Source organism: Sapajus apella, unplaced genomic scaffold (assembly GCF_009761245.1).
Source record: "Sapajus apella isolate SASKATOON/1434 unplaced genomic scaffold, GSC_monkey_1.0 scaffold26, whole genome shotgun sequence".
NCBI classification, from domain to species: domain Eukaryota; kingdom Metazoa; phylum Chordata; class Mammalia; order Primates; family Cebidae; genus Sapajus; species Sapajus apella.
This window is the reverse complement of record NW_022436966.1, coordinates 2,082,155-2,109,132: the sequence shown is the minus strand read 5'-3', so window position 1 is coordinate 2,109,132 and position 26,978 is coordinate 2,082,155. Positions and strand designations below refer to the sequence as shown.

General features: G+C 53.9%; 1 protein-coding gene across 28 annotated transcripts in view; it reads left to right on the top strand.

Annotated features, from left to right (window-relative positions):
* DYSF (dysferlin) overlaps positions 1 to 26,978 on the top strand; it is a 232,015-nt gene that overhangs the window by 122,226 nt on the left and 82,811 nt on the right. For all 28 annotated transcript variants that reach the window (XR_004272972.1, XM_032291772.1, XM_032291768.1 and 25 more), the window contains 6 exons: positions 13,153 to 13,246; positions 13,746 to 13,823; positions 22,329 to 22,510; positions 24,410 to 24,550; positions 25,220 to 25,249; positions 26,562 to 26,591. Coding sequence is in view for 27 of the 28 variants with exons in the window: in XM_032291772.1 (XP_032147663.1) it covers positions 13,153 to 13,246; positions 13,746 to 13,823; positions 22,329 to 22,510; positions 24,410 to 24,550; positions 25,220 to 25,249; positions 26,562 to 26,591 (555 nt within the window). In the remaining variant the exon portion in view is untranslated. The remainder of the gene's footprint in view (positions 1 to 13,152; positions 13,247 to 13,745; positions 13,824 to 22,328; positions 22,511 to 24,409; positions 24,551 to 25,219; positions 25,250 to 26,561; positions 26,592 to 26,978) is intronic.

Sequence of the window (26,978 nt, the reverse complement as noted above, 5' to 3'; positions counted from 1 at the left end):
ACTCTCATACATACCAGACACACACACACACACACACAACACATGCATACCCACTCTCATACACACTCCCACGCACTCACAAACACACTAACACCTATGCAATCACACACACACCCTCACACACACCAACACACTCTCTCTACATACTCATACATACCACACACACACACACAACACACACATACCCACTCACACTCCTACACACTCCCTCACAAACACACTAACACTTGTGCAATCACACACACCCTTACACACATCAACACACTCTGTCTACATACTGTCATACATACTAACACATACACATGCACACACACATACCCACTCTCATACACCCCCCCCCACACTAACATACGCAATCACACACACACCCTCCCTCACACCCACCAACACATTCTCCCTCCACACTCATACCAGCACACACACACACTCTGACATATACACACTCCCTTACACACTCTCACATGAATACATACACGATAGCATGCACACTCACACATACTGTCTCTCTGACACTCACACTCACCCTCCACGGTCACCTTTCCATCTTTCTGACAGGACTGGAGGTGGTTTGGGCTCCCACTGCTGAGCTGCTGTCTTTGTCCCAGGATGTCCTGATGCCCCCGCACAGCACTAGGGCTAAGGTCCCCCCTGCATCCTGGGGGAAGGTGGTTGGGTTTCCTGGGTGCTAGGACCCAGATTCTATCCTGAGAGCTGGTCTCTGCCCATGGGTCCCTGATGCCTGGTGATTCATTGATGGGTGAGGCGTCTGTGGCTTGAATTCTGCTTTCCCTGCTACGGACAGGTCACTCACGCCATTAGTGGTTCTGTTACCCCACTTGCGCAAGTAACCGCATCCCAAAACCATTATAAGGATTAATGATGATGGGTCCAGCGAAGTGCTTTTCAGACCTAGTGAAAGTAGGTGCCGTCCGGGGATAGTGTTAAAATGCAGACTCCTGATTCAGGGTCCGGTGGGGCCCAAGAGTCTTCATGTCTAACAAGGCTCCATGTGACACTGATGCTGCTGGTCCAGGGGCTATCTCGGAGTAGCACAGATGTGAAGTACAAAGTGCCTCATCAAGATGGGGCTCCCATTGGTCCCCTGCTTGGGTGCTCTTCTAAGAGTGGCAGAGTGTGTGCATTCCTGCTGGGAGGTATGTGGCCAGGGTCCTGGGGAGGGAGGCAGGACAAGATGATATGTTCTCCCTGTGGCTTGGTGGGAGAAATGTGGTCTTTGCTTCTAATGATCCCCTGATCTGATGCTGGAGGCCTGGCTCATGGAGAACTCCTGTCTGATCAAGAAGAGAGATGCTCACATGTGAGTGCAAATAAACCCCTGGAATCTGTGTTTTTGAAGTGTTGGAGGTAGAATAAGAGACATTCCAGAGTTGCAGGGTCTAGTGAGGGGAGGCTTCTTGAAGGAGGATGTGGGAGACAGGCCTTGCAGGGGCTGGAGAAGGGCGGTGGGTAGAAGCCAGGTAGCCTTCTTGGTAATCTGAAAGCTCTGGACCAGGCCTGAGGTGCCCCCTTGCCTCCTGCCACCCCTTCCCTGACCCACACGTCCACCAGAGGGCTGGGCCTTGCCTTTCAGCTCCCCTCTGGAAGACGTCTCCTTGGAAGGCAGGCCTTGTCTGCTCATTAGCACAGGCAGCCTTTCCCTGAAACCTTCTGCAGGGGCCAAGCCTGGCTCCTTCCACGGAGCGGGAGGCCCTGGCTCCGTCTGCTAATCGTCTGCTGTCTCCATCCCGAGCATTATTTTATTTTCGTATTATTCTTTTTCCAGCTAATATCCTGGCATTTCCAAAGACACCGGGTTTCATAATCTTCCTGGCGTTCCCAGGGAGCTGGGAAGCAGAGCACAAAGCCGCTATTATAGCGCGTTCCATCCAGCCTCCCTCTCCACCCCACACCCCTTGTGGCCACGGCAGCCACCACCGCCGCCTCCCACCCAGTCACCCCCTCCTGACGCCACCGGCCTCTCTGGGAACTCTGGTGACGGCTGCCGGGATGAGCTCACAGAATCCATTCTGTCGCCCTTGCCCTGGGCCTGCCCTTCATGATCGAGGATTTTTCCAAGCCCTGCCTCTGTGCTTGGCTCTGAGTGTTGGGAAGGGTTCTCTGAGATGCCTGGGCCTGGCAGGGAGAGGAGGGACAGAAACGTCAGCAACGTGTGCTCGGAGTCTTGGAGATTTCTGTAGCTGGAAGAAACTTTCATTTTCTAAAGGTGTGCCTGACCCGCCGTGGGAGCTGCAGGAGCATCTTGATATTGGATGCAAAGTTGTGCGTGGACATGCACACATGTATGATCTGGTGTAAGGTCTGTGGTTTTATCCAATGCTCCAGGGGACCCAGGACCCCATACAGAATAAGAATTCTTAATATTGATTTTATCATGTGCTAAAAACCAGTCTTTACATGTGTCATCTCATAATGACCCCAGAAGGCTGGATTCTATTATTAGCCCCATTTTATAGTTGGGGAGACTGAGGCTCTAGAGCTGCAGTTTCCTACACAGTAGCCACTAGCCATGGGTGGCTTCTTAAGATTACATTTAAAGTAATCAGAATAAGGAAATTCAATTCCCCAATCAGACAGGCCACATTTCCAGTGCTCAGTAGCCATACCTGCTGAGTGGCTGGCTACCACATTGGGTGGTGCAACCATTGATGATTTTATCACTGCTGGAAGGTCTATTGGAGGAAGGTCTATTGGAGGAAGGTCTATTGGAGGAAGGTCTGTGGGAGGAAGGTCTAGTGGAGGAAGGTCTATGGGAGGAAGGTTTATGGGAGGAAGGTCTAGTGGAGGAAGGTCTATGGAAGGAAGGTTTATGGGAGGAAGGTCTATGGGAGGAAGGTCTATTGGAGGAAGGTCTATGGGAGAAAGGTTTATGGGAAGAAGGTCTATGGGAGGAAGGTCTATGGGAGGAAGGTCTACTGAGGGAAGATCTATTAGACAGTGCTGCTTTGGAACAGCTCCCAGCCCCTCATGTCGCTCTGGAAGAAACAGAGGCCTGAGAGGGGATGCCCAGCAGCACAGCACAAGTCAGTACTAGAACTGAGGCCTGGGCAATGGCTTTTCTGTCCTTTCTTCTGCCCCTTTCCCCAGGTGTCTCCTGACCAGCAGCCAACTCCCCATTTGGTACTTTCATTCCCCCACTTCTATGAGGGCATCATTTCCCTCCTGCTCCATGGAGTCCCTTTGTGGTGGAGTCCCAGGGTAGGAGGACTGGATGCGGCAGGCTGCTGGGCAGCTGGCTAGAGGCCTCTGCCCTTGGTGACCTTCTCCTAACCTGATAGCCAGGCAGCTTGACTGTCCTGGGGCAGTCAGGCAGCTAGAGAGGAGCTGGCCCCCGAGACCCCACCCCGGGAAACCTGCAGAGGGTTGGTGGAGGCCAGCGTCCCGACTGCAGTAGAGAGGACCCTCGGAGACAGGCGGCTTAAGCCTGGGCCAGCAGGCAGGAAAGACCAGTTGGGAGCCAGCACACAGGGAAGTGGGTCAGGGAAAGGCTGGTGCCAGAGAGGAGTAATTTGGGATTTGAGCTGGCTGCAAAGAAGGGCAGATGTAGGTGGGCAGGGAGGGGCAGCTCTGCGCCTGAAGGAAGCCATGCTGTGGGCAGGGGACCCAGGCTGGGTTCACAGAGCTGGCACTGTGAGTGAGGGCAGGCCCTGGGAGGTGTGAGGGGTTTGCCTCATTAGTAATCAAGGCCTATGGCTGGGGCTGGGGCTGGGCTATTGGAAGGTGGCTTTGTGGATCTCTGGACTCTTTCTTGAATATTCAAGTTGAACACCTGTTCTGTACCTGGCATTGTGCTAGCACGGGTGGCTTGAGGGCTGGATCCCCTCTCAGGCAGAGGCCTCACTGCTTTTCCTATTGTCCTACATTGGGGGACAATTTGGGTAATTCCTCTCAATGTGTGGACCCTGGGTCTGTCTCCCTTAAGATTTGAACGCTAAGGTCTGGAGGATTCGATTGCATGTCCACGTGCCTCTGACAAAATGCCAGTGCCCAGATTCATGGCTGCAGAGGAGTGTGTTACAGTCAGGGGCATGTGTTGGGTGTCCCCCATGTGGTTCATTGTACATGCATGAGGGTCTTCATCTGCCATTGCCGGAGTGACAGCATAATTTATCCAGTCTGGGATGCTATTAATAATCACGCTGGAAAAACAGGCATAAGCAGGACCATTCCAGGGAAACTGGGCCATAGAACTGTCCTAATTACCAAGGTACTCTGGCATGGGATGAAACCTGCTCCAGTGTTCTCTGCAATGTCCACATGTGGAGACATGGAAACCCTCGAGGGACAAACACACACGAATACATGCTTGCGCCAGCCCACACGTGGCATCGTGGATTCTCCAGGTTTCCTGATTCCACCCTCAGCTCCCCAGGGCCAGCCAGTAGTTTTGTAAGGAGTTTAGCAGCTGCTTCCAAGCCCTGGCTCCAGCTGTAAATTAAATGGGGTTGCACTCTTGCCTGCTATTCTACTTAAGGTTGCAATCAGCCTGATTAGAAAGGGAGTCTGTCTTTTAAAGGGTTCCCCTCCTTTGGCCTGGGCTACTGGCCTGTGTGGGGTTTCCCTGCAAGCTGAGGCTGGAGCAGCCAGGGAAATGAATTGGGCCCTGGGCTCCCCACAGCCCTGACTTGGCACTCAACTGGAACTCCAAAACTCTGCTCAGGTGCTTTGAGCTCTGATGGGGTAGCAGGAGCCTGGGAAGAGCCTTGAGTGTGGGCAGAGGTATCCCTAGTTCTGCCAACTAATTTGCTGTGTAGCCCCTGGAAAGACCTTAACTTTTTAGGGCCCCAGTTTTCTCACTTATCAGGTGGGAATGCTAAAAATATAACAAAAATAATAACCTCCCCTTATGGAGCAGGGGTCAGCAAACTACGTCTTACAGAGCAAATCTGGCGCTCTGCCTGCTTTTGTAAATAAGGCTTTATTGGCCGGTGGCCCACACCTTTGATCCCAGCACTTTGGGAGGCCATGGCAGGCAGATATCTGAGGTCAGGAGTTTGAGACCAGCCTGGCCAATATGGCAAAACCCCATCTCTACTGAAAATACAAAAATTATTTAGGAGGCTAAGGCAGGAGAATCACTTGAACCTGGGAGGCAGAGGTTGCAGTGAGCTGAGATCATGCCGTTGTACTCCAGCCTGGGACAGAGAGGGAGACTGCATCTCAAAAAAAAAAAAAAAAAAAAAAAAAAAAAAAAAGGGCTTAACTGGCACACAGCTGGTGCTTATCCACCTACGTAGTGCCTGTGGCTGCTTTCATGCTACAACAGCAGCTGAGCAGTTGCAGCAGAGATTGTATGGCCCACAAAATCAAAAGTAGTTAGCACTTGGCCCTTTATAGACAAGGCCTGTCAACCCCTGTTGTAGGGCATGTACCATGGGTCAGCCATTGCCTTCTGGCCTGTCCGCATAATATCACATGTAACCCTTCCAGCAATTCTAGGAGATAGGGTCTATCAGCACTCCCATTTTACAGATAAGCAGGCTGAGGCAACAGAGAAGCCAAGTCATAATTGTTTAGCTATGGATATTGTGAAAAATTTTATGGATCATGGTTGTGTTGTGCAGGGTTTGTAGCAGTCTACACTATATCATCGTGTTGGCATTTGGACGTTCCAGCAAAGCCCATAGTAAAGAGCTCTAGGGTTGCAATCAGCCTGATTAGAAAGGGAGTCTGTGTGTTCCTGCATTCCATTCTGTCTTTTAAAGATGGTGAAGACCTGGAAGCTGCAAGCTCAGGCTGCAGCAGCCAGGGAAATGAGGAACTGTGCTGGTCAGTGTTTAACAACCAGCTCTCCAAAACAAAACAAAACAATCCCCAGCCCTGGTTTGTAGCATTTGCTGATTTCCATGGTGTAGATGTTCCTGGCATGGCCAATTTCAAGCTAACAACGTGGCACCACTCAACACTGGGAAGAGACGGGCCGTAGCGTGCTGATGTATAATATTTCCGTCACAGATACGTGAGACAGAAGCAGCCTCAGGAGCAGAGATAACAGGAAAAGGTAGTACTAGAATTAGAACGGGCTGGCATGGTGGCTCACGCCTGCAATCCCAGCACTTTGGGAGGCTGGGGTGGGAGGATTGCTCGAGCTCAGGAAAGTCAAGCCTGCAGTGCGCTGTGATCCCACCACTGCACTCCAGCCTGGGTGACAGAGCAAGACTCCATCTCAAACAAAAAAAGAAAAAAAAAGAAAGAAAAAGAATGACTTCAAGTATTTACCACCTTGTGTTTTTAAATATAGTTTCTTTAGTGGTAAATATATATGATTTAATTCTTACTAATGGCTGAGTTTAACAACTGGCTTGCAAAATTCCTGAAAAGATAATCTGCTCTCGTGAACCACACGAGCTCACTCCAGCACCTGCTGGTTTTAGGGGCTCCCTAATCCTTTTTACATAAGAGATGGGGGATGGCCAATAGGAGTGCCCCTTCCAACAGCGCTGCCACGGATGCTCTTTGGTTCCCTCCTGTGTAGGAGTTGCATCCTCCCCATAAAGTGAAGGAGGGTAGCCAGCCTCCAGATGGTCCATACCCGTCTGATTGACTCTGCTGGGGCAGGGAAGGTCTCTGTGGCTCCCTGGTGGTGTCCTGAGATGCTTCCTTTCCAGCCACTGTGGGGCTGTCCCCTGCCTGCTCAGCTGCTTAGCCTGTGACTTGCTGCTGTGTCCACCCCTGCTCTGGCCCTTCTGTCGCCTTCCTGTCTCCACTTTATAGTTGCTGAGCCAGACCTCTAGGCCCTGTTTAGAGCAAGGCACCATTGCAAACAAGGGTTTGCACATGGCACAGACACCCCATGGTGCAGAAGGAATCTCAGACAGGCTGGTGGGGGCTCCATCTTGGTCTTGATCAGATTTAGATGGGTTGAGGAGTCCCCTTTGTAGGCTGTGTTTCCCCAGAACCTGCCCGTCTCCTCCTGGCTGTGGTCCTTGGATGTCAGTCCTTGGCAGACTCAGGTGTGTCTGGCCATTGGCTCTGGGGATGCTTGGGGGATCCCTGTGGCTCTGGGAGGCAGAGAGTTCCTCATATTCCTACGCTCAGCTCCTTCAGGGAGCTGTGGCTTCCAGCCGGAGAGCAGCGGGTTGGAGGCCACCCAGTCCCCTGGACGAGCAGCAAGATCCCTTACACAGCTAGCCCAAGATGGAGTGCGTGGCCACAGACTGTGTGGCTGCCAGCCCCAGCCTGGGAGTCGTGGTGGCATGAGCTATCGAGGCAGGAATGTGACTGTGGGGAACCCAATGCCCTGGGCCTGGCCCTGGGGCTGGGCAAGAGTATGTGTGTACAAGTGGGGGTGAAGGGTGGGTGGGCAGAAACCAGAGCATCAGCCTCTCCTGCAGCCTGGCTCTGCACAGGGCCCAGGGTGGGAGCAGAGGGAAAGCAGCACTTCCTCTCCCGGCCTTGTCCACCTGGCTAAGCCTCTCCTCTAAGCTCCAGCGTGCTGCTGCTGCTCTTCCAGTTCCCGCACCCTCCTTCCCCTCCTCCAGGAAGCCTCCCTGTAGGGCCTTCCAAAGGCCCACCCCATTCCATCCCACCCCACAGATGGCCTCTTCCTGGGGTGTCAGTGAGTCCACATTAGTCCCTCTTTCCATAGTAACATCAGACCCGACCCTGAGCTTCCTGAAGGTAGGAGGTGCTGTCCGATGCACCTTTCCCGTTCTTTGCCCTGAGACCTTAGGCCTGGGTACTGCACATGTGGCTTAGGGCAAGGGAATGCTGGTGATTCATTACATGTGATAAATCTTCATTGGGTGGCCACCACATGCCCAATATTAGACTGGGTGCAGGGGATAAAGGAGTGTGCATGCCTTGCCTGCATACCTGGAGGGTGGATGCAGGGGAGACGCTGGGAGAGGATGGGTAGGGGGCTGCTGCTGAAGTCTGGACAGTCAAGGAGGTACCCATGCCTCAGAGATGATGCAGCTGTAGGAAGAGCCCAAGTTAGCTCATTCGAGAAGGCACTCCAAACAGAGGACATCCTGTGTAAAGGCCCTGTGGCAGAGGGAATACAATGGGGTCAAGACATTTACAGAAGGCCAGAGGGGAGGAGTATTATTTAATAAGAGCCTGGAGAGATGAAAGAGTTAAATCGGGTGCCCGCCAAAGACTGTGGGGTGTCATTTCATTCAGTTTTCACTGCTAGTTCTCTACAGGGCACAGTTCCGCCCCAGCCTGGCCCCAGGGGACATTGGGCAATGTCTGGAGACATTTTTAGTGTCGTAACTCAGTGGAGATGCTACTGGCCTCTAACAGGAAGAGTCCAGGGATGCTGCTAAACATCTGTAATGCACAGGACAACCCCATACAAAGAATACTCCAGCCCAAACGTAAGTAGTTCCAAGGTTGAAGAACCCTGCGTTTTCCACAGCAGGCCTGTGTGGGTACATGTGAGGCTGTGTGTGTTAGAATGCAATTATCAACAGGATGGGCAGGGATGGCCTCTCTGGGCAGGTGCCCCTGGCCACATGAGCAGCAATAGTCATTTCCTGACTTGAATGAGCAATACCTGGCACAGAGTAGAGGCCTTGTAAGTGGGTGGCACATCAGAGGAGAGACTGACAGGAGGGAGATGGTTTCCCAAAGTTCCCAGATTGGGTTTTCAAGAGGCTTTGTTGCTTGCTTTGAGAGAAATTCCCCAAGCTTGAGCCACACTGATGAAAACCAGAACATACTTCAAAGTCACGAAGGCATGACATTGGTGGGTCCCTACCAGGCCAGGCTGTATCATCAGCCCTCTTCAATGCTGACGTGGTTGTCTTCCTCTGAGGCAGGTGCTCATTGCTCATACGTTCACTCATGATGTGTTGAGCACCTGCTGCCTGTGAGAGGCTCTGCTGGGTGATGGGTGCACGCTGAGAACCTGGCTGGGCTCTCAGTGGGACAAGCAGATGGGTGTTCAAAATATAAGGCGGTGGGTGCAGTGGCTGGGGACGTTCAGGGCGCTGTGGGAGTGCCCTGGGGGAGTGCCTAACACATCCTTGCAGGGTGATCTTCATGATGAGACTGCATGGAAAAGTCAGGGGACACATGGGGCAAGGGCCTGGGGGCAAGAAAGGAGACCCCATAGTGTCCCTGCTGGTGTGAGCAGGTAGGGGGTGAGGGGGTTTGGGAGTGAGGGGGTGTGAGGGCGTGGGGGCTTGGTAGTGTCCTGACTGCCAGAGAGTCAAATCAGAGGCCACGGCGGGCCAGGAGGGAGGGGTGGCCTTCCCTCTGCTCCTGGGGTCTAATGGGGATACGTGGAGAGTCCTGGCTCCCCTAGGAGGGCCAGTGGGCCAGAGGATGTAAGGATGTTGGCCAGGCGTGCGGGTGGAATTTTGCCCAGAGCGTGAATCAGGGCGGTACCAAGAGGGACTGAGCTTAGTGGCTTCCCTCAGCCTGGCTCTGGGGGTGTGTGTCTCCCCTGGTTCCCCGGTGATGCTTCTTCCCAGCAATCCTCATCTGTCTCCCTGAGGTAATGGAAAAGGTCTACACTTGGGTGGCAGATGGGGTGAGGGTGGGCAGGGGGCTCTGGGCCAGGTTTGGTGTGGCTGGGCCCCTCCTCCGGAGCCAGGTCAGGTTTTGGAGCGGAGGCAGTGTGAGGGGCATTTCCAAAGGGAGTGCTGCTTCCCCAGCCTGCAGGACAGGGCCTGCTAGGGGCCATGCACTCAATGAGGCCCGCATGGAAATCCTGAGGAGGCAGATGCTGCTTCTGATTGCAGGCAGGAGGCCCTGCCCTTGGACAGAGACCCAGAACATGCTGCCAGAACCCTAGACAGAGGCCTTGGGAGTGGTGCTGACAGGGGCCTGGGGAGGGGGCCATCTGGAGGAGGTGTGAGGTGAGTGGGGATGTGCACTGGCAGCCATCCGCAATCAGGGAGGTCCCTGCAGTGCTGGGAGGGAGAGGAAGGATGGGGCCCTGGAGCTGGAGGCGCCTCCCTCCCTACACTTACCCTAGCACCCTACCTGCGGCTGTGGCACCTGTGTGTGGCCAGACCGAGGTGGAGGGAATCGTAGAGTCCGTCCCACCTGCCCACAGCTAAGTCCACCCCCACCCTCCCTACTTCTGCTGCTCCCACCCCTTGCGCCGGCCCCAGAGCTGGAGGGGAGGGAGATGCAGGCATCACACATTGTTTCACCTGGGGGCTGGCCAAGCCCTATTTCCAGTGTCCTAACCTGCCCTTCCTTAGTGTCCCTGCCTCTCAAGCCTAGGTGACCTCCTGGGCCCCTAGGTCTGGCCTTGGGTTTGGGGTTGCATACCCTGCAGCCAGGGGGCTGCTCTTCAGTCATTCACTGCTGGGCTTGATGCTCCCTCCAGCAGGATGCCAGCACTGCAGGGCCAGGGCCAGGCCAAACACCTCTCCTGGCAGGGGCCCAGGGCTTCCAACACCTGTCACAAGGGAGGATTTCGGGCCTTTGGGTCCTTCCTCGCATGTGGTATGGCACCTCTCCCTGTTCGTGTGTATGTGTGTGTGTGTGTGTGTGTGTGTGTGTGAGAGAGAGAGAGAGAGAGTGTGTGTGTGTGTGTGTGTGTGAGAGAGAGAGAGAGAGAGAGAGAGAAATAAATGGAGAGAGAGAGAGAAAGAAATTGAGAAAGAGAGAGAGAAAGAGAAACTCCATGAACAAACCACCATTGCCTGGAGGCACTGGGAGAGGCCTTCGCTGGCTTGCTTGATTCTTACTGAAATGTCCACTTTTATACCTTGGAATCATTTTGAGCAAATATGGGCGATGTGAACACCACTCCCAGCACAGGACAAACTTGATAGTTTATGACATGTCCCCTCCCCAAGCCCTGTGCCTTATTTCTCTGATTAGATCATTGATAGCTAACATTTCTTGAGCATTTACCGTGAGCCAGATAGTGTGCTAAGAACTATATGTCCTCTATCTTCTTTAATAATCAAAGCAGCTCTCTAAAATAGATACTGTATAATTGTCCCAAATTTATAAAGTGACCGATTCAGAGAAGCTAAGCAACTTGCCCGAAGTCACACAGCCGGTAGTAGTAAATGGCAGGGCCAGAACTGGAGCCCGATGAATCTGGTGTCAGAGCCCGTATTGAAGTTGTGCCTAAAGGAAGAGGAGAGTTACTGCGTCTCCCTGTTAGAAATGGGGATGTCCTGTGGTGGAGGCAGAGCCCACTCAGGATAGCTGTACCTTGGAGAGTCCCCTGAGAGAACAGAGGAATTCGGTCTTTCCCAAGTGTGTGTTTTGCAGGCCCTTTGCAGCGATGGAGCAGAGGAAGGGAGGCCCAGCCTGCCTTGAGGATGCAGTTCTTTGTTGACCCAGAGTGACCATGGCAGGCTTTGCTCAGGTGTCCTAAGATGACATGAAGACGGGGAGGCCTGGCATGGCTGAGAGCACCTCTGGCTGGGGAACAGTGTGAGCTTACTATGGGAGTGAGTGGGTCTGGCACAGCTTTGAGGAGCGTGGTTTGCCTGAAATCAAGAGCGGGGTTTGGGGGAAGAAAGCCTTGGTGTTGGATGGGGAAGATAGGACGGGTCACTGGGGGTCTGACCAGGAGAAGGCTGGACTGGACCTTTCAGGCCATTGGATTCAGGCTGAGAAGCTGCACAGTGACAGAGGGTGATGGAGCTGGTTTTGGCTTGGGGATGGGCTGGCCAGAGGTGGGAGAACAGGTGTCCAGGGAGGCTTCTTGGACAAGGGGCTCTGGGACTGGGCTCTGAGGGTGGGCATGGTTTGGAGCAAGGGCACAGTCGTGGCAGTAATGTCTTGTGTTGGGAGGCCCTGGGGGAGTTTGTAGCTTCAGAACCTGGGGAGAGTTTGAAATTCTTGGAAAATGATTCTAGGGTGAAGCGCAGGGTGGCCCAGCAGAAGAATCCTGGGAACTGGCCATTGTGGGTGGGCCTGGGTGGGATGAATGGGCCATCTGAGGAAGAAGCCAGGGTTTTTTTTCAAGGGTGTGTAAACATTTGTGAGATGTGGGACTGAACAAGGAAGTGGAGCAGAGACCGCCTTACTACCTAACCCCACCCTCTGAAATGGAGCAGGTGACAATTTGGGGAGCAGGCAGGTGGGAGAGGAGAGGAGAGAGACACTTGGAGAAATCTGAGTGAGTGCAGAGGGAGCAGACAGCCTGGGGTGTCTAGTAACTGCCCCCATTCTGCCCAGTCCCTCTGTAGGCTGTGGCTTGGGCACTTGAGAGCTGGGGGTCTGGCCCAGGGAAGTGGTCTGGTCTTGGTGCTCCCCAAAGTGGTTTGTGGCTCAGTCGTTGGAGCCCAGTGCTAATGAGGGCGAGATGGCAGAGCTGACCATCTAGCTTTATACACAGTAAATGGACAGCTTGGCTTCTGAGCCTGATGGTCCACCCACTCCTGTCCCCATCCCTGGCCTCAGCCTGAGCCCTGCTCACCCTCAGCAGAGTGGGAACTGGTGAGAGATGGTTGGTGTGTGGTACAGCTTCCTCCAGAGCTTGGGACCCAGCTCGATGTGTAGCAGGGGGAGGCAGAGATGGGGACCCAGAGATGCTGGCCTGAACCTCCACATTTCAGATCCACTGGACTTGTCCCTAGTGGGCAGATGCCCATTTGATTCACTCCTGGAGAGCCCCTTAGAGGGCTTCCTTCTAATCTGTTTGGCTGGAACAACAAAAAATTTTGTTCTGGCTCATCTAGTCTTCACTAGAGAGGGAGAAGAATTTCCCACAGCCTATGGTGCTTTGACATTAGAGTCTGGATATTCTTTTTTTTTTTTTTTTTTTTTGAGACGAGGTTTTGCTCTTGTTACCCAGGCTGGAGTGCAATGGCACGATCTCGGCTCACCGCAGCCTCCACCTCCTGGTTTCAAGCAATTCTGCCTCAGCCTCCCGAGTAGCTGGGATTACAGACGCGCGCCACCATGCCCAGTTAATTTTTGTATTTTTAGTAGAGATGGGGTTTCACCTTGTTGACCAGATGGTCTCGATCTCTTGACCTCGTGATCCACCCGCCTCGGCCTCCCAAAGTGCTGGGATTATAGGCATAAGAGTCTGGATATTCTTTAGGAGAGAACGAGCTCCCCAGAGTGAAATTAGAGGCTGATGGCTCAGCTTTCAGCAGCCGAGAGATCTCGTGGTCCTGGGGACCCAACTCTCTGGGCTAGTCTCCCTGGTACCCCCAGGTCTGCAGGCAGAATTTGCCATAACCAGCTTCATGTCTCCAGGGCGGCGTGGTGGACGACAGCAGTGAAGATTCCATGTCCGTCTCCACCTTGAGCTTCGGTGTCAACAGACCCACGATTTCCTGCATATTTGACTGTAAGTGAGGCTTCAAGGCATCTGTGGGGTGATGGGGTGTGTCACCTTATGCTTCCGTTTGGATGACGTTATATGGTCAGGTATGTATGTGGGGCTCTGGGGAGCCGAGTCTGTGTGCTTTTTGGTGGGTCAGTGTCTTCTGGTGTGTGTGTGTGTGCCTGTCTGTGTGGTGTGTCCACCCACTCGAGTCTGAGATCGGGCATTTAAGGCCGTGTGCTCTGTGCCTGCTCCCATTGTCTATTTGGCCTTCCCTCCTCCCTTCCTCCTCCTCTACCTCTTCTCCCCCAGCCCCAGCCTGGCCCAAGGACACATTAATTAGTCAGGTGTCCGCCTTCAAGCTGTGGTCTGCTCTGACCTGGCACAGTGGCCTGTGTGGCTTCCCTCATTCAGCCCCTCTGTCTGCTGCCCTTTCTAGGGACAGACTCCACCTCCCCCTGAGCCCCAGCTCTAAACCACCCCAGCCACTCACTCTGGCACCTCTGTTTTTTCCTTGGTAAAGATGGGAACCGCTACCATCTACGCTGCTACATGTACCAGGCCCGGGACCTTCCTGCGATGGACAAGGACTCTTTTTCTGGTAAGTGGGAGAGAGACAGGAGAGCCAGAGAGCTGAGAATGAGACATCTGGCTTTCCGGCAACAAGGGGTGCTATTTGCCGGGTGCATGGAGGTGGGTCCTGGCATCTGGGTCCTGTGGCTTCTTGGTCATCATTGCAGCAAACTCGTGTCCATGGCCTGCTGGATTCCTTGGGAGGATCAGGCTTCGCTGAGTGTCCTCTCCTTCCTGAAAGCCCCTCTGACCTTGGGTCCTGCTGCCAGTCTCTGCAGGGTCTCCTGCAGCCTCCTCCCTCACCTGCTTCTACCTGATGCTCTGTTGTCCTCTAAGCCTGATACTCCAAGAAGTCTTGTCTGCGTCCTCTCTTTGGGCACTGGGTCCCTCCACTTCTCCACCTCCACTCACCTCAGTTCATCCTGTGCAAGCCTCCATGTGACCTTGCTCCCCAACTTCCCCCACCAAGTTCCAGGCTGCCTCTGTATTTCCTGCCATGGCCCTGGGGTTGGCAGCCGTCTGTTACCCAGGCTGGAAGTTCTCAGTCACTCAGTCCTAAGGATTCTGCCTCCTGAATCCCTCTCAGATCTGTTCCCTCCTCTGTAATGTCACACTGCCATCTGACACTGACCTTGCCCCTCTGTATCTAGGTCATTCTGGTCATCTCCTGGCCTCTTTGCCACCTTCTGCACTGCCCCAGACACGTCTTGTTACTTCTCTCCCCTGATTTCAAGTATAGACACTGACAGGTAACCTCCAGCTCTTCAGCGCAGCCCACAAATCCCTTGTGATCTGACCCTGTGGTTGCCACCTGGTTTACCTTTTGCTCATGGCCTTCTCTCCAGTAGCTCCAGCTCCAACTTCTGTCCACGTTGCCCACACCTGGCCTTTGCCCTCAGTGCTGTCTCTGTCTAGAATGCATTTGCCCGCTATTTCTAACCAGCAAACTTCTAGTCATCCTTCAAGACCCAGTCCACATGCCCTCTGACTTCCCCAAGCTGAGCTGGTTGCCCTTTCCTCAGCACTTGGCCAGCTCCTCACCAGCACCTCCCTTGGAGGTCTTCCCCACTGCACAGATCAACAGTGGTCTATCTCTGCCACCTCCTTCCTGCTCTGACCACGAGCTCCCCCAGGAAGGGGCCTCATCTTACCTTTGAACCTGCGGCACTTGATGGCTAAAGAACAAACACTTGGCCAGGTGCAGCTGGCTCATGCCTGTAATCCTAGCACTTTGGGAGGCCGAGGCGGGCAGATCACGAGGTCAGGAGATGGAGACCATCCAGGAGAACACGGTGAAATCCCGTCTCTACTAAAAACACAAAAATTTAGCTGGGTGTGGTGGCACACACCTGTGGTCCTAGCTACTTGGGAGGCTGAGGCAGGAGAATCGCTTGAACCCGGGAGGCAGAGGTTGCAGCGAGTGGAGATCGCACCACTGCACTCCAGCCTGGGTGACAGAGCGAGACTCTGTCTCAAAACAAAACAAAAGAACAAACTCTTGCTAAGTGCTCATTATGTGCTCAGACATTTTGCTGACATTATTTCATGTAACCCTTACAATGAAGTTGGTTACCAACATCCCCATTTTATAGGTGAAGAAACAGCGACTCGGGTAGGTTAACTAAATGCTTGCATTAAATTGGCTACCAAGTGACAGAGCGGGGAATGGAACCCAAGGCTCTCACCATCTGAGTGCCTGCTGTTTGGTTGAGTAGAACTGAGTTCCATGGGAGTGACCTCCTGGTCACCGCATGTCTCTGCAGCTGATGGTCGTCTGCCCGGCTTCCTTGCTGGTCCACTCTCCTCCCCGGTGTGGGGTCCAGTCCTCGTCCTCCTCTCCAGCAGCTGCGGTTTTCACTCTGGCCCATCCTCCAGCTTCGTGCAGCCAGGGCCAGGGTGGATGGGGACGTTTTACCCCGTTTTGCTTTGGGCCAGGGTCCTGAGAGCTCCCTCTGCGAGTGTCTTCAGCACTAGCCTGCCAGATGGGTCTCAGCAGTAGCTACTTCCTAGGAAACTTGTCCAGGAGTCTGACAATTAGAACTTACTCTGAGAAAAAGGACATGGACGAACTTATAGCTTTGCTTCCTCTCCCTTCCCAGGAGGGCATGAGAGGTGGGGGTGCAGGGAGTGGATTTGTAAGAGGTAGGTGGCCAGGTGGGACCCAGACAGAAGCCCCCTGTCCTCTGTAGGCCCTGCTGGCTGAGGACCCGGCAGAGAGGGGAGGGAGCTCCTCCAAGGGCCCAGCGCTGGGAGCCTATGCTGGAGAAGGCACTGGCATGGCAGCGGGGCACTGGTCTGCGGAGACGTCACACTTTCCATCCTGGCCCCACCCCCTCCCCCAAATAAACATCCCTTGAGCTTTGAGGGCACTGCCCAGGGCTTCCTCAGAGGCCACTGGCTTCTGAATGAAAGGCCCGATTGAGCAGCTGCTGGAAAGGAAAACAGCAGCCGACATGGGTGAACCTATAAAACCCAGAGTGTTTATTTTCACTCCCAAACCCTAAACCAAAGCAATTTCTCCCCTGGAACTGACCCTGGGGCGGCTGGCGGCCGGAGGCTGTGCATGGCCACCGGCTGGCATTTCTCTGAGGAAACTCATGTGTGAATCCGGAATGTCTGGGGCCAGGGGAGGGCCTGGCACAGTGTCTGTCGCTGGTGCAGCTTCCAGCTGCCTGCCGGGTGTCTGGGGCAGAGAAGGCCGTCTTAAGCCACTCTCCCGGCACCTCTGACCTGTGGCTCTCTGGGCCTTTCCCTGGGGGACTCCCACAGTCCCGTGCTGTGCTCTTTGCTTCTCTCTATATGGTGGGTCTTGGGGCTGCCTGGACACCGGGGCCATGGCTGCTCCTTCTGGTCAAGCATTTGAGGAGACAGGCAGGGGTTGCCTAGAAAATACTTGTTGAATAATACTGAATTTGGGAGGAGGCTTTCCTGGAGACTGCCATCGAGATGGCCGGAGGGTTGCACCTTGGGTGGGGTTCGAGTGTATGGATGGAATATCAATTCTCTGGACCAATGGAAGGGTGTCTGTGGCATGTGCTTGTGTGTTTATTAATGTGTGTGCCCTGTGCAGCAATTAGGCATAAAAAACATAAAATGATGCTTAATTCAATGACTTCTTTTTTTTTTTTTTTTTTTTTTTTGAGGCAGAGCTTAGCTCTTGTTGCCTAGGCTGGAGTGCAATGGTGTGATTTTGGCTCACTGCAGCCTCTGCCTCCCAGGTTCAAGCAATTCTTCTGCCTCAGCATCCCAAGCAGCCGTGGTTACAGGCACCCACCACCCTGCCTGGTGAATTTTTTGTATTTTTAGTAGAGATTGGTTTCACCATGTTGGCCAGGCTGGTCTGGAACTCCTGACCTCAGGCAATCCACCCGCTTCAGCCTCCAGAGTGCTGGGATTACAGGCGTGAGCCACCGCACCCGGCCAGTTCAATGACTTCTTTTTGTTGTTGGGGTGAGGTTGCCACTGCTTCGTGAACATCTTTTGTACGTACTGAGTTTGCTTTGAAATGAAAAGCTATGACTTGAGAGGACTTATAATGCTTCACCCACACCACACCTAGCTCCGTCCTGCCCACCCCTTTGGTGTGGAGTGGGTAGCATTACTTCCCTGAAGGGCAGCCTGAGCTGAGCTGCTCTTCATTGTCGATTGGTGCTTCTCAAAGGAAATGGGGAGGAAGGTGTCGGTTTAGCCCCCTCTGCCAGCTGAGAATGGCTGTTGTGGTGGGAGGGATCATAAGCTCTGCTTATAGAACTGCCTGCCTGGACGGAGGACCCTCAGGCCATTCTTTCATGAGGTCACCACATTCCAGGGATGGCCTTTAGCTTAGGAGGGGCCCCGAAACTCCTCTTTGAGGGCCTCCCAGGTCACTGGGCTCAGGGGATCCAACTTGCCTAACCAAGCCAATGAGAGACGGCTGGTAGACCAGTGTCACATCATTTATTAATTTACACGGGTGAGTACCTCTCAAGAAAGTAGAAGGTCCGGTGCCCTCTTTGCTGGCTTTACAGCTCCAGGTGAGGTCACAGCGGTGGGCCAGGTAGGTGGTCCTGTGGGATGGTCCTGCCACACCAGGCCGCAGTGAGGTCTGATGAGCCAGAGCTGCCCACGGCTGGGGCCGTGTCTCAGTGACCAGTGCCTGAGTTTCCCTCAGATTCAGACTCAGTCCTGGGTGGTGCTAGAGGTTTCTTGCTTTTGGGTTTCCCAAGTCTGAACTCCAGCCTCCCCTCCCAACCCCTTTACCAGCACAGCTTTTTTGTTAAGGTTGGCTCTGGCTGGGGCAATCCACCAGACAAGCTTAAGGAGGTGTTTTCCAAAGTGCATTGGAGGCTTGTGAAATGCTCCACTTAAAAAGGGTTCCTGAGTAAGAGAGACTGGGAAACACTGCATGCTTAGAGATTTACAGTGCACGGTGGCGTATGAGAGGCTCTGAGGCGGCTGCAGGGAAGGAGCCTGTTTAATCTGTTTAAGCACTCATTAGCTCCCCAGAGAACCCGACACTCAAAGAACACATTTTGGGAAACACTGATCTACAGGATTCAGTCCAAATTGCTCTGCAGGACTCCAGGACCGTTTGTGATCTGCACCTCCTCCCCTCCTGCCTCCTTGGGCCCCACGGCCCTGGTGCTCCCTTTGTCCCCTCAGCCAGACCAACGCCTTGCTGTTCCCCAAGTGCCTAAAGTCTCTGTTGTGTTTGCCCATGCCATACTTGTGCTTGGAATGCCCCCTTTTCCTTTGTCTGCATGGGCTACCTCGTCATCCTTGAGACCTGCTTTGGGAAGCCTGACTTGATGCCGGCAGTCGACATCGGGCGCTCCTCACCCTGGCACCTGTGTACTCTGCTATTAAGTAGCACATCACCTTGTACTATACCTGCTGTTTAGGTTACAATTTCCAACCAGTAGTCACACTCTTAAGAGCTTGGATTGTGTCTCATTCATCTTCGTATTCCTAGCACTTGTGGTAACCTCCCACAGGGTAGCCAATCAATAATTCTATAGTGAATGAAGGATGCATTACAAGTAACGCTAGCGTGAACGTCTTTGTACATACATCTAGCTTTCTGGCTAATCTGGATGACTACCAGGAATATGGGAAAAGGGCATAAACCGTTTTATGTTTTTCAGGGCCTAGTGCCCAATTGCTTTTCTGAAGGGTTGCTGAATTGCTTCCAGCAATAAAGGAGAGTACCTATTTCATCAACTCTTTGCCCACACTGGCTTTTATAATTTTGAACAATTTTTCTTAATTTTATAGGAAAACTATTGCTGGAGTATAGTTTTAATTTGCATTGCCTTGATTATTGGCAATCGATCCCACGCTCTCTGAAGGGCTCTTTCCTATGAGGTGGCGGGGTGGAAGGAGCACTGGACTAGGAGTCAGGGGGTCTAGTTCTGGCCACATATGATCATGGCTGAGTGACTTAGTCTTCCCCAGGCAAAGTTCCCTTTTCTGAAAAATGGGGTGATGCTTCCCACTCTGTCCCCATCCCTGGTGGTTGGTGGCAAGGCCCAGGAGGAAAGCTTAGCGTATTGTGAATGCAGAAGGTCTCCCTGGAGCTCCAGGAAGGTCTGAGCAGCAGGGCTCAGCCCCAACAGCCTGGTGAAGGGCTCTGGATCCAGCCAAAGAATCATCTGCCTGGGGCCTTGTGACTGGTCCCTGGCTCCCTTGTGGTGATAGAGTTAGGTAGAATCCTTGTGTGCTCATGGCTGAATCCTCCCCGGGGCAGCCATCGTCCTCAGAGCTGCAATCCAAAGTGCTTGCCTTAGCGAGGGCACGCTGCTCACTGCATATGGCTTGTGGGTGTGGCCCTGGGGAGAGCCTTAGGCAGTGATGCACGTGCAAAACCCAGCCCCTCACCTTCCCCTCAACCCCTTTTTGGGAATCTGCCTCTCCCTCCTCTTGGCTTTCCTGGAAGAGGGATTTGTCTGTGAGTGTGTCTGGCTGTCCTTCATCTGACCACCTTGCTCTAGCAACACCCCTAATCCCCTTTTTTCTTTTTCTTTTTGAGGGGTGGGGTCCTGTGCAGGGAGAGACCAGGCCCCTGCACACAGTAGCCCAGTGTCTGAGGCCTCAGGCTTCCAGGCCTGCTCTTTACAATGCCTTTGTTGTGTGTTTTTTCCTCCCATGGGCGGGCGGGGCACGTGTGTAGGTCTGGGTGATTTTTGTTTGAAAGCCACCCCCTCCCCGTTCTTCCCCCAGCGCTGAGCTCATTGCCTGGGCTGATGGGGCTGCTGGAAGGAGTCAGCCTGCTCGGGGGCCAGCGTGGGGGGTGCTGCCAACACCAATACAGCGTGCACAGCCGCTACAATGTGCAATTGTGATCTTTGTGTAAACGCGGTCGGTCTGGGGCCCGTGCGCTTATAAAAATAAAGTGTAGGGAAGCACGGGGCGGGGCAGGAACAAAAGGGGCTTTTTCGCTGCCTCTCTAATATGGTTTTATTTATCGGAACGCGCCCTCCTTCCCTTACTGGAACCGGGAGAGGTTCTCTGCCGAGCTTGGAGCTGATGGTATCACAGCCAGACAGTTTCATTAAATGCACAGATGCCGCTGGGCCCTGCCAGGGGCAGGAGGGAAAGGGCTCCGGGCCAGCCCTGCCAGGGCTGGTACATGGAAGGGGGAGCCCCATGCCAGGGAGGCTCCCACCAAGTCGGGGTAGAGAGATGTGGTGGGCAGTTCTCTCTGGCTTCTTCTCCTGCCAAGGGCCTCCTATTGCTCTCTTCTGCTCCCCAGCATCAGGCTCAAAACCATTTTCCTGCAGGAAGTCCTCCATGATTTGTGCCTGATAGCCGCCACGCTGATCCCAGGCTGGTGACTGCCTTCTATTAACCAGACCCAGCATTGCTTAGCCCATGGGTGCCCATGGCTGAGTCTGCCCCTTAACTTAGATACTCCCTGCTCTTAAAACCAGTTCTTCAGGCAACAGGCACAACCTTGGACCCCACTCTCTCCATCCCGATGGGTTTCCTGCCATTGTGACCCCAACCTTCCTGTCTCTTTCCTGGCCACTCCTTGCCAGTCTCTCTTTCTGCCATCTATGCAGTGGCCGTGGTGTGCCACTTCATCTTCTTGTAGCCAGGGAGCCTGCCCTGCCTTTCTCCCCTTTGTGCAGAAGCCCTATCTCCCCATCCCAGCCCCTGGGCTGTGTTTGAACCTGCATCCTTCTGAGGCCAGCAACACAGAGGCCATTACCTCTGAAGTCACTGAGGCCCTCTTGAGGTCACATGGGCAGTGACTGGCAGTGCTAGGGCTGGACCATGGGGCTCAGAGGGCACAGGCCATTGTAGAGTGGAGCAGGGTGCCAAGGGTATAGAGTGTGGGGTTAGGCACTGGACTCAGCCCTCAAGGTGACATCCCATTAGGAGGAGCTGAAGGGAGCCCTCTCCTCCAAGCCCTCTGTGCCTCTCCCAAGTTATATGCACTCAGTCCCTCTCCTGCACTGGTTTCTCAAATGTGGTCCCAGAAGGCAGCATTAGCATCACTTTCGGGAATTTGTTAGAAATGCACATTCTCAGGCCCACCCCAGCCCTGTTGAATCCAAGTCTCTGGGGGCAGGGCCCAGCAGTCTAATGAGCCTTCCAGATGATTCTGCAGCATGCTCATATTTGAGAACCACTGCCCTAGGGTCTGCTCCAGTGACACCCACTTGCCTTTGGGACAAGGCAGAGGGAATGACCTGTGGCTGGGTCCCAGGCTGGTGTGGCAGGAGTTTGGGGACAGCAGGGAGCTGCGGGGGCCTCTGGGTTTCTCTCACACCACCACTGCTGAATAGCTGTGAGTCTGTGTACTTCCCGTTAGCACCCCACACCCATCTAGGCCACCATTGTTCCTCCTTGGACCACTGCAGTGGCCTCGGAACCAGAACTGGTCTCTCTAGGCCTCCTCATGCTCCATGTTCTCCATGTGGCAGCCAGAGTGAGTGTGTTGAAAGGCAGACCTAGCCACGTCAGTCTGGTGGCATCCCAGAGCTCACAGACACCAGCAGCTCTGCTCTGCTCCCCCTTCCTCAAGGAAGCCAGATCCCTTCCTAACACATTTCACTGCATTTTATATCTATTCTTCAAGGCTTTGAACCAAATGGTAACTTTACATTTGCTTGTGTGGATATTTTATATTTAGTTCAAATTGTATTCTCAGCCCCTAGCCCCTACCCTGGCTTACAGAAAGCACTCAATACCTGCTTGTTGGATGGATGGATGGATGGATGAATGAACAGACCATACAGGCACTCACTTCCCCCAGCTGAACCTTGCTTCCAGCAGCCAGCTCAGGAAGCAGCTCAAAAGGGGATGTTCTCTGGATCTTGTGCCCATTTGCCAGGACCCAGGTTCCAGTTCCCCACCATGGCCCCCAGTTGGCTTCATGGTGGGCCTAGGAGAGCCCCATGGGGAAGATGAATCCCAGCATGAATGTTTTTGCTCCAGAGAGGCAGCCACAGCCCTGTTCTAGCTTTGTGGCCCCACATGGCTCTGGAGCAGACATCTCTCACGGCCCCTGCTGTGTCCTCTCTCCCTACCCCATCTCCCTCCCACGCAGATCCCTATGCCATCGTCTCCTTCCTGCACCAGAGCCAGAAGACAGTGGTGGTGAAGAACACCCTGAACCCCACCTGGGACCAGACGCTCATCTTCTATGAGATCGAGATCTTCGGCGAGCCAGCCACAGTTGCTGAGCAGCCGCCCAGCATTGTGGTGGAGCTGTACGACCACGACACTTACGTGAGTCTGCCTGGCTCCTGCCTCGTCCTTCACAGGGAGGGACCATGCTGCAAAGTGGGGTCTCCAGGGACTCGTGGCTGCCCAACCAGATGGCCTCTCCCCTAACTCCGTAGGCTCTAGAGCAGTTAAAACTGTTTTAGAGTGATGAAATATGGACTGCTAGCACAGGTGCCTCCCCACAGCAGACACTGATCATCAGTGAGAGGGAGCATATCTGGAAAAGGCGCTTGGTTCTGGGCCAGGGGCGTGGGTTTTCTCTGCCTCTGCCTTGCCTGTGTGATCTGGGGCCAGTCCCTTCTCATCGAGGAGCTGTGTGGAATCCTTAAATGTACATCGAGCACTTGCGTGACTGGTTGAGTGGCCCCACACTTGGGGTTCTGCTTAGGTGGGAGCCGAGACACCCACACAGTGGAGAATCCTCCATGTGAGAACACGGGTCCCCAAGTGCCTCCCAGCTCTGTGCCACGGGCAGGACCTCCTGTGGTGCCAGGCAAGCTCTAGGGCCGTGCTGTCTGGAAAGGGAGCCTCTAGCTGCATGAGGCTGCTGAGCACTGGAAATGGGGCTGGTGCGGCTGAGAAATGGAATTGTAAATTTTATTTCATTTTAACAAAGTAAAATTAAAATTTAAATAGCTGCAGGTGGCTGGTGCTCCTGTATTAGACAGAGCAGCTCTGGAAGGCTCCCAGGAGGGAGAGAGAACTGTGGGCTGGAATGTCAGGAAGGCCTTTGGGGAAGACCCAGGCCCTGGAGGAAATGTGGGGTTGGGGTATCAGTGCAAGCCAGAGGCCTGGAAGGAGGAGAAGGGAGTCTAAGGCCAGGGGAGCAGGAGAGTGACGATATCAGGGCAGCATTTTCTGAAGAGGAAGTTGGATGCTGCTGGATGAGATCCACTGGGCACACAGCAGAGGCCCTGGCCTGTGCTGGAGGCGGCAGTGGGATGAAAGGGGAGGGCCTGGACTTGGAAGACGTTGTCAGTAAGAGTTGCGGTGACCAGATGTCAGGTTCCCTGGGTGGGTGTGATGAGCAGGGGTGGGGGAAGGTGGTGCTGTTTAGATGCCTCACCAGATGGCGAGGAGGCTGGCCGTGGGTAAGGCAGGCCTGGGCTGGGGGGGCCAACATTGGAGTGCTTGGGAGGAAAAGCTGGTACCATGGGGGGAATGAGCAACTGGAGGAAGGAGAAGAGCACAGGCCCTGGCACCTTTGGAGCAGGAGGAGGAGGGAGACAAGGAGGCAGGCGGCTGGGCTGGCACTGGTCAGGGGACTTGGCAGAAGGAGTGGGTACAGATGCGGAACGGGTTGGGAGGGTGGCCGTATGAGCCGAGCCGCAGGCTGCTGGAGCCCTGAGCCGGCCTGCCCCGCATCCAGTGTGAGGGTTCTGTCTTCTGCCTGAAAAAGCAAGGCACCTTCCTTGATGAAAACATCATTTTGTCCAGGCTCATTTAATCTGATGAATGTGATAACAGTTTCCCCATTTGCAAAGCCGAAGAACTTAAGGGTGAAATGAGCAGGAGATACAGAAGTCCCTGGCTCTGCAAACACCTGTACTGCTGAGGGCATTAGAGAAATGCCAGAAGGCTGTCTCTTTGGTCTCCAATAGGCTCAGTGAAGATTAAATTACAGCAGGGCGGACACTAGTTGGACAGTATTCCACTGTCCAGAGGGACTTCCCGACCATGATGGGAATTCAAACCTAGTGACTGTCACCAGAGGCTGCTCACATCTTATGTTGTCCTTGAATCCTGCTAAGGAGGGAGAATTCACCATTCTGTGGGAGGGGTGCCCTGACTACCGAGGCCCTTTCTAGTTCAGAAGGCGGATGCAGACCTGGTGATCTCTCTGAGGCGACCTGGAGCCCTGGGTAAGGGATGCTGATTCTTTTCTCTCTACACTTGGTCTAGGGCGCAGACGAGTTTATTGGCCGCTGCCTCTGTCAACCGAGTCTGGAACGGATGCCCCGGCTGGCCTGGTTCCCACTGATGAGGGGCAGCCAGCCATCGGGGGAGCTGCTGGCCTCTTTTGAGCTCATCCAGAGAGAGAAGGTGAGGCCGTTCTGTATCCAGATCCAGGAGGCCCAGACAAGAAGAGCATGGCAGGGGTGGGGTAGGGTGCCAGTCCTCAGTGGGAGCCTGGAACACCCCTCTGAAGCCAGGCCTCCTGCTGAGACCCATTTTCTGAGCCCCAAGTCAGGACACCATCTAACATTGGAGTAGAATGTTGGGATTGGGAATATCTGAGTCTTCTGGTTACTAGATTTAATCTTCCTTGGGTCATATCCTGACATGGTTTCTGGGAGGAGGACCCCTGTGGTCTGATTAAGGGAGCCTTAATTGCCACAATGTGGGGGACTTCAGGGACCGGCAAGGGCAGGATCTCCATTGCAGTGCTGGCTCCACCAGCACATGATCTTGCCTCGTGGCCCTGGGCCAGTCACTCTGTAAAATGAGGGGTCTGGGTTGGAGCTGTACCTTCAAACTTCCTTTTAGTGTGATGTGAATCCCAATATGCAGACTGAACAGGAGTAGGGCTGCTCTGGGTGAAGTGTCTGGAGGGACTCAGCCCACTGCCAGCTTAGCATCTCCTCCACCCTCAAGGAACAGAGGTGGCAAACCATGGACTCTCTGATCACTGACACAGTCCATGCGTGTCATGAGGGTGCTGGGGGCCTTGGGTGACAAGCACATGACCAGAGCTCTCTTTTCTTCACCCAGCCGGCCATCCACCATATTCCTGGTTTTGAGGTAAGTCTTGCTCTGACCTTTTCTTCTTCAAACTATTGCCAGTCTCCCTGGTTTGCAGCCCTGTCTGGGTTAGGAAGGGCAGTCAGGCATTACCACCATCCTGCCTCGATCCCCCAGGAAACCTCTTTCAAGCAGAGGAGGGCCCGGGCTGGAGGGAGCTCAAAGCCTCTCTGCCCAGCTCAGGCCTTCCCTGCCCTTCTTCTCTGAGAAGTCCAAGAACCACAGAATCCCAGATGAAGGGTCCTCACAATTGTCCACCCCAGTGACTTTCAGCTGATATGCATTAGAATCCGCTGGACGGTTTTAAAGATCACCAGTGCTCAGGCCCCACCCCAGACCGAATCTCTAGGGGTATGGCCCAGGCCCAGTATTTCCCAATACTGCCCAGGGAATCTTAATGCGCAGCCAGGGCTAAGAATCACTGACTTAGCCCCAGGGTTCTGAAAGTATGGCCAATTCTTGAGTCCTACTTCAAACCTACTGAGGCAATTCTGAGGCAGCAGCCTAGCAACCTCTGTATCAACTTGCCTTCCAGAGCCTTTTCACGCACAAGTGAGTTTCAGAAACTCCGATTCAGCCCACATTTCCCACCGAATTGTTCTTATCAGGATCCCATTTTCTTTCCTCTTCCAGTGACGGGGGCTTCATTCCCTTACTGATGCCCTTCTTCCTTCTCCTGGGGGTCTTGGTAGAAAATGTTGAGCTTTGACTGGCACCCAGGTGAATTGGATTCATTACCTGAATCCAGAAGAAGCACAGCTGCATCTATGAGAAGTAGTCATTTGGGCTCCTTTGCCCTTCACAAGGCAGCCCACATGATTTTCAGTGGTTCTTGGGAGGCCCTCCCTTCATGCGGGCCCTCCTTCGCCACCCCCATTCCACCAGGTCTCCCTCCCTGTCCTAAGCTCCCTCTGTCAGCCCTGCCCACTCCTGGGGGTTCTAGGTTGGTTCTCCTCGGCTTGCCAAGGCCAGAGGCTCCCAGGCCCTTCCCATCACCTGCTGTTCTCTTTCCTCTTGTTGCTTCCAGAGGTTCCTGGTGTCCAGGCTTATGCCTTAGGCTTTCCCAGCGTCCCTCTGCATTGACGTTCATTGCACCTTCTTTCTCAGGGACCACGATGGGGTGTGGCTGGGAAGTGCATCATTCTTACCCTTGGTGGGAGGTGGTTTCTGCTGGCTCCTCTTAGTGCTGGCATCTGGCATGCTGACCTCTGGCCCCACCTAGTGCACCTTGATACTAATGGGGAACTTTTCCTCCTCCCACCCCGCCCCCCACCATCTCCTGGATGTGCCACATCCCATGACTGTGGACCAGGTGCAGGAGACATCAAGGATCCTGGATGAGGTGAGCTGGGTCTTTGAGGCTGGGCCTGTGGGTGGGCCGAGGTGGAGGGAAGGTGAAGCTAGCCTCCAAGCACACACGTGGAGCCTTCCAGGTTCCTGGTGCCCAGCAGGTGCCTATCACACGGAGACCTGTCTGGATTTTATTCCCTATGCTTTGTGTGGATTCAGGGCCACCCAGAATGTGTCATGGGGGTGATCCTGATCTACGAAGGCTTGCTGTTCTGCTGGGAGACCAGATTTCACCCAGACAACATGAACCACAATACAAAGTATTAAATGATTACAGTACCAGGTGGCATGTTTTGAAGAATAAATTGTTTGAAAGGGGCCAGGGTAGTCAAGGAAGTCTTTCTGGTGGAGGTGGCATTAGCGAAATGGCTTTATGCCC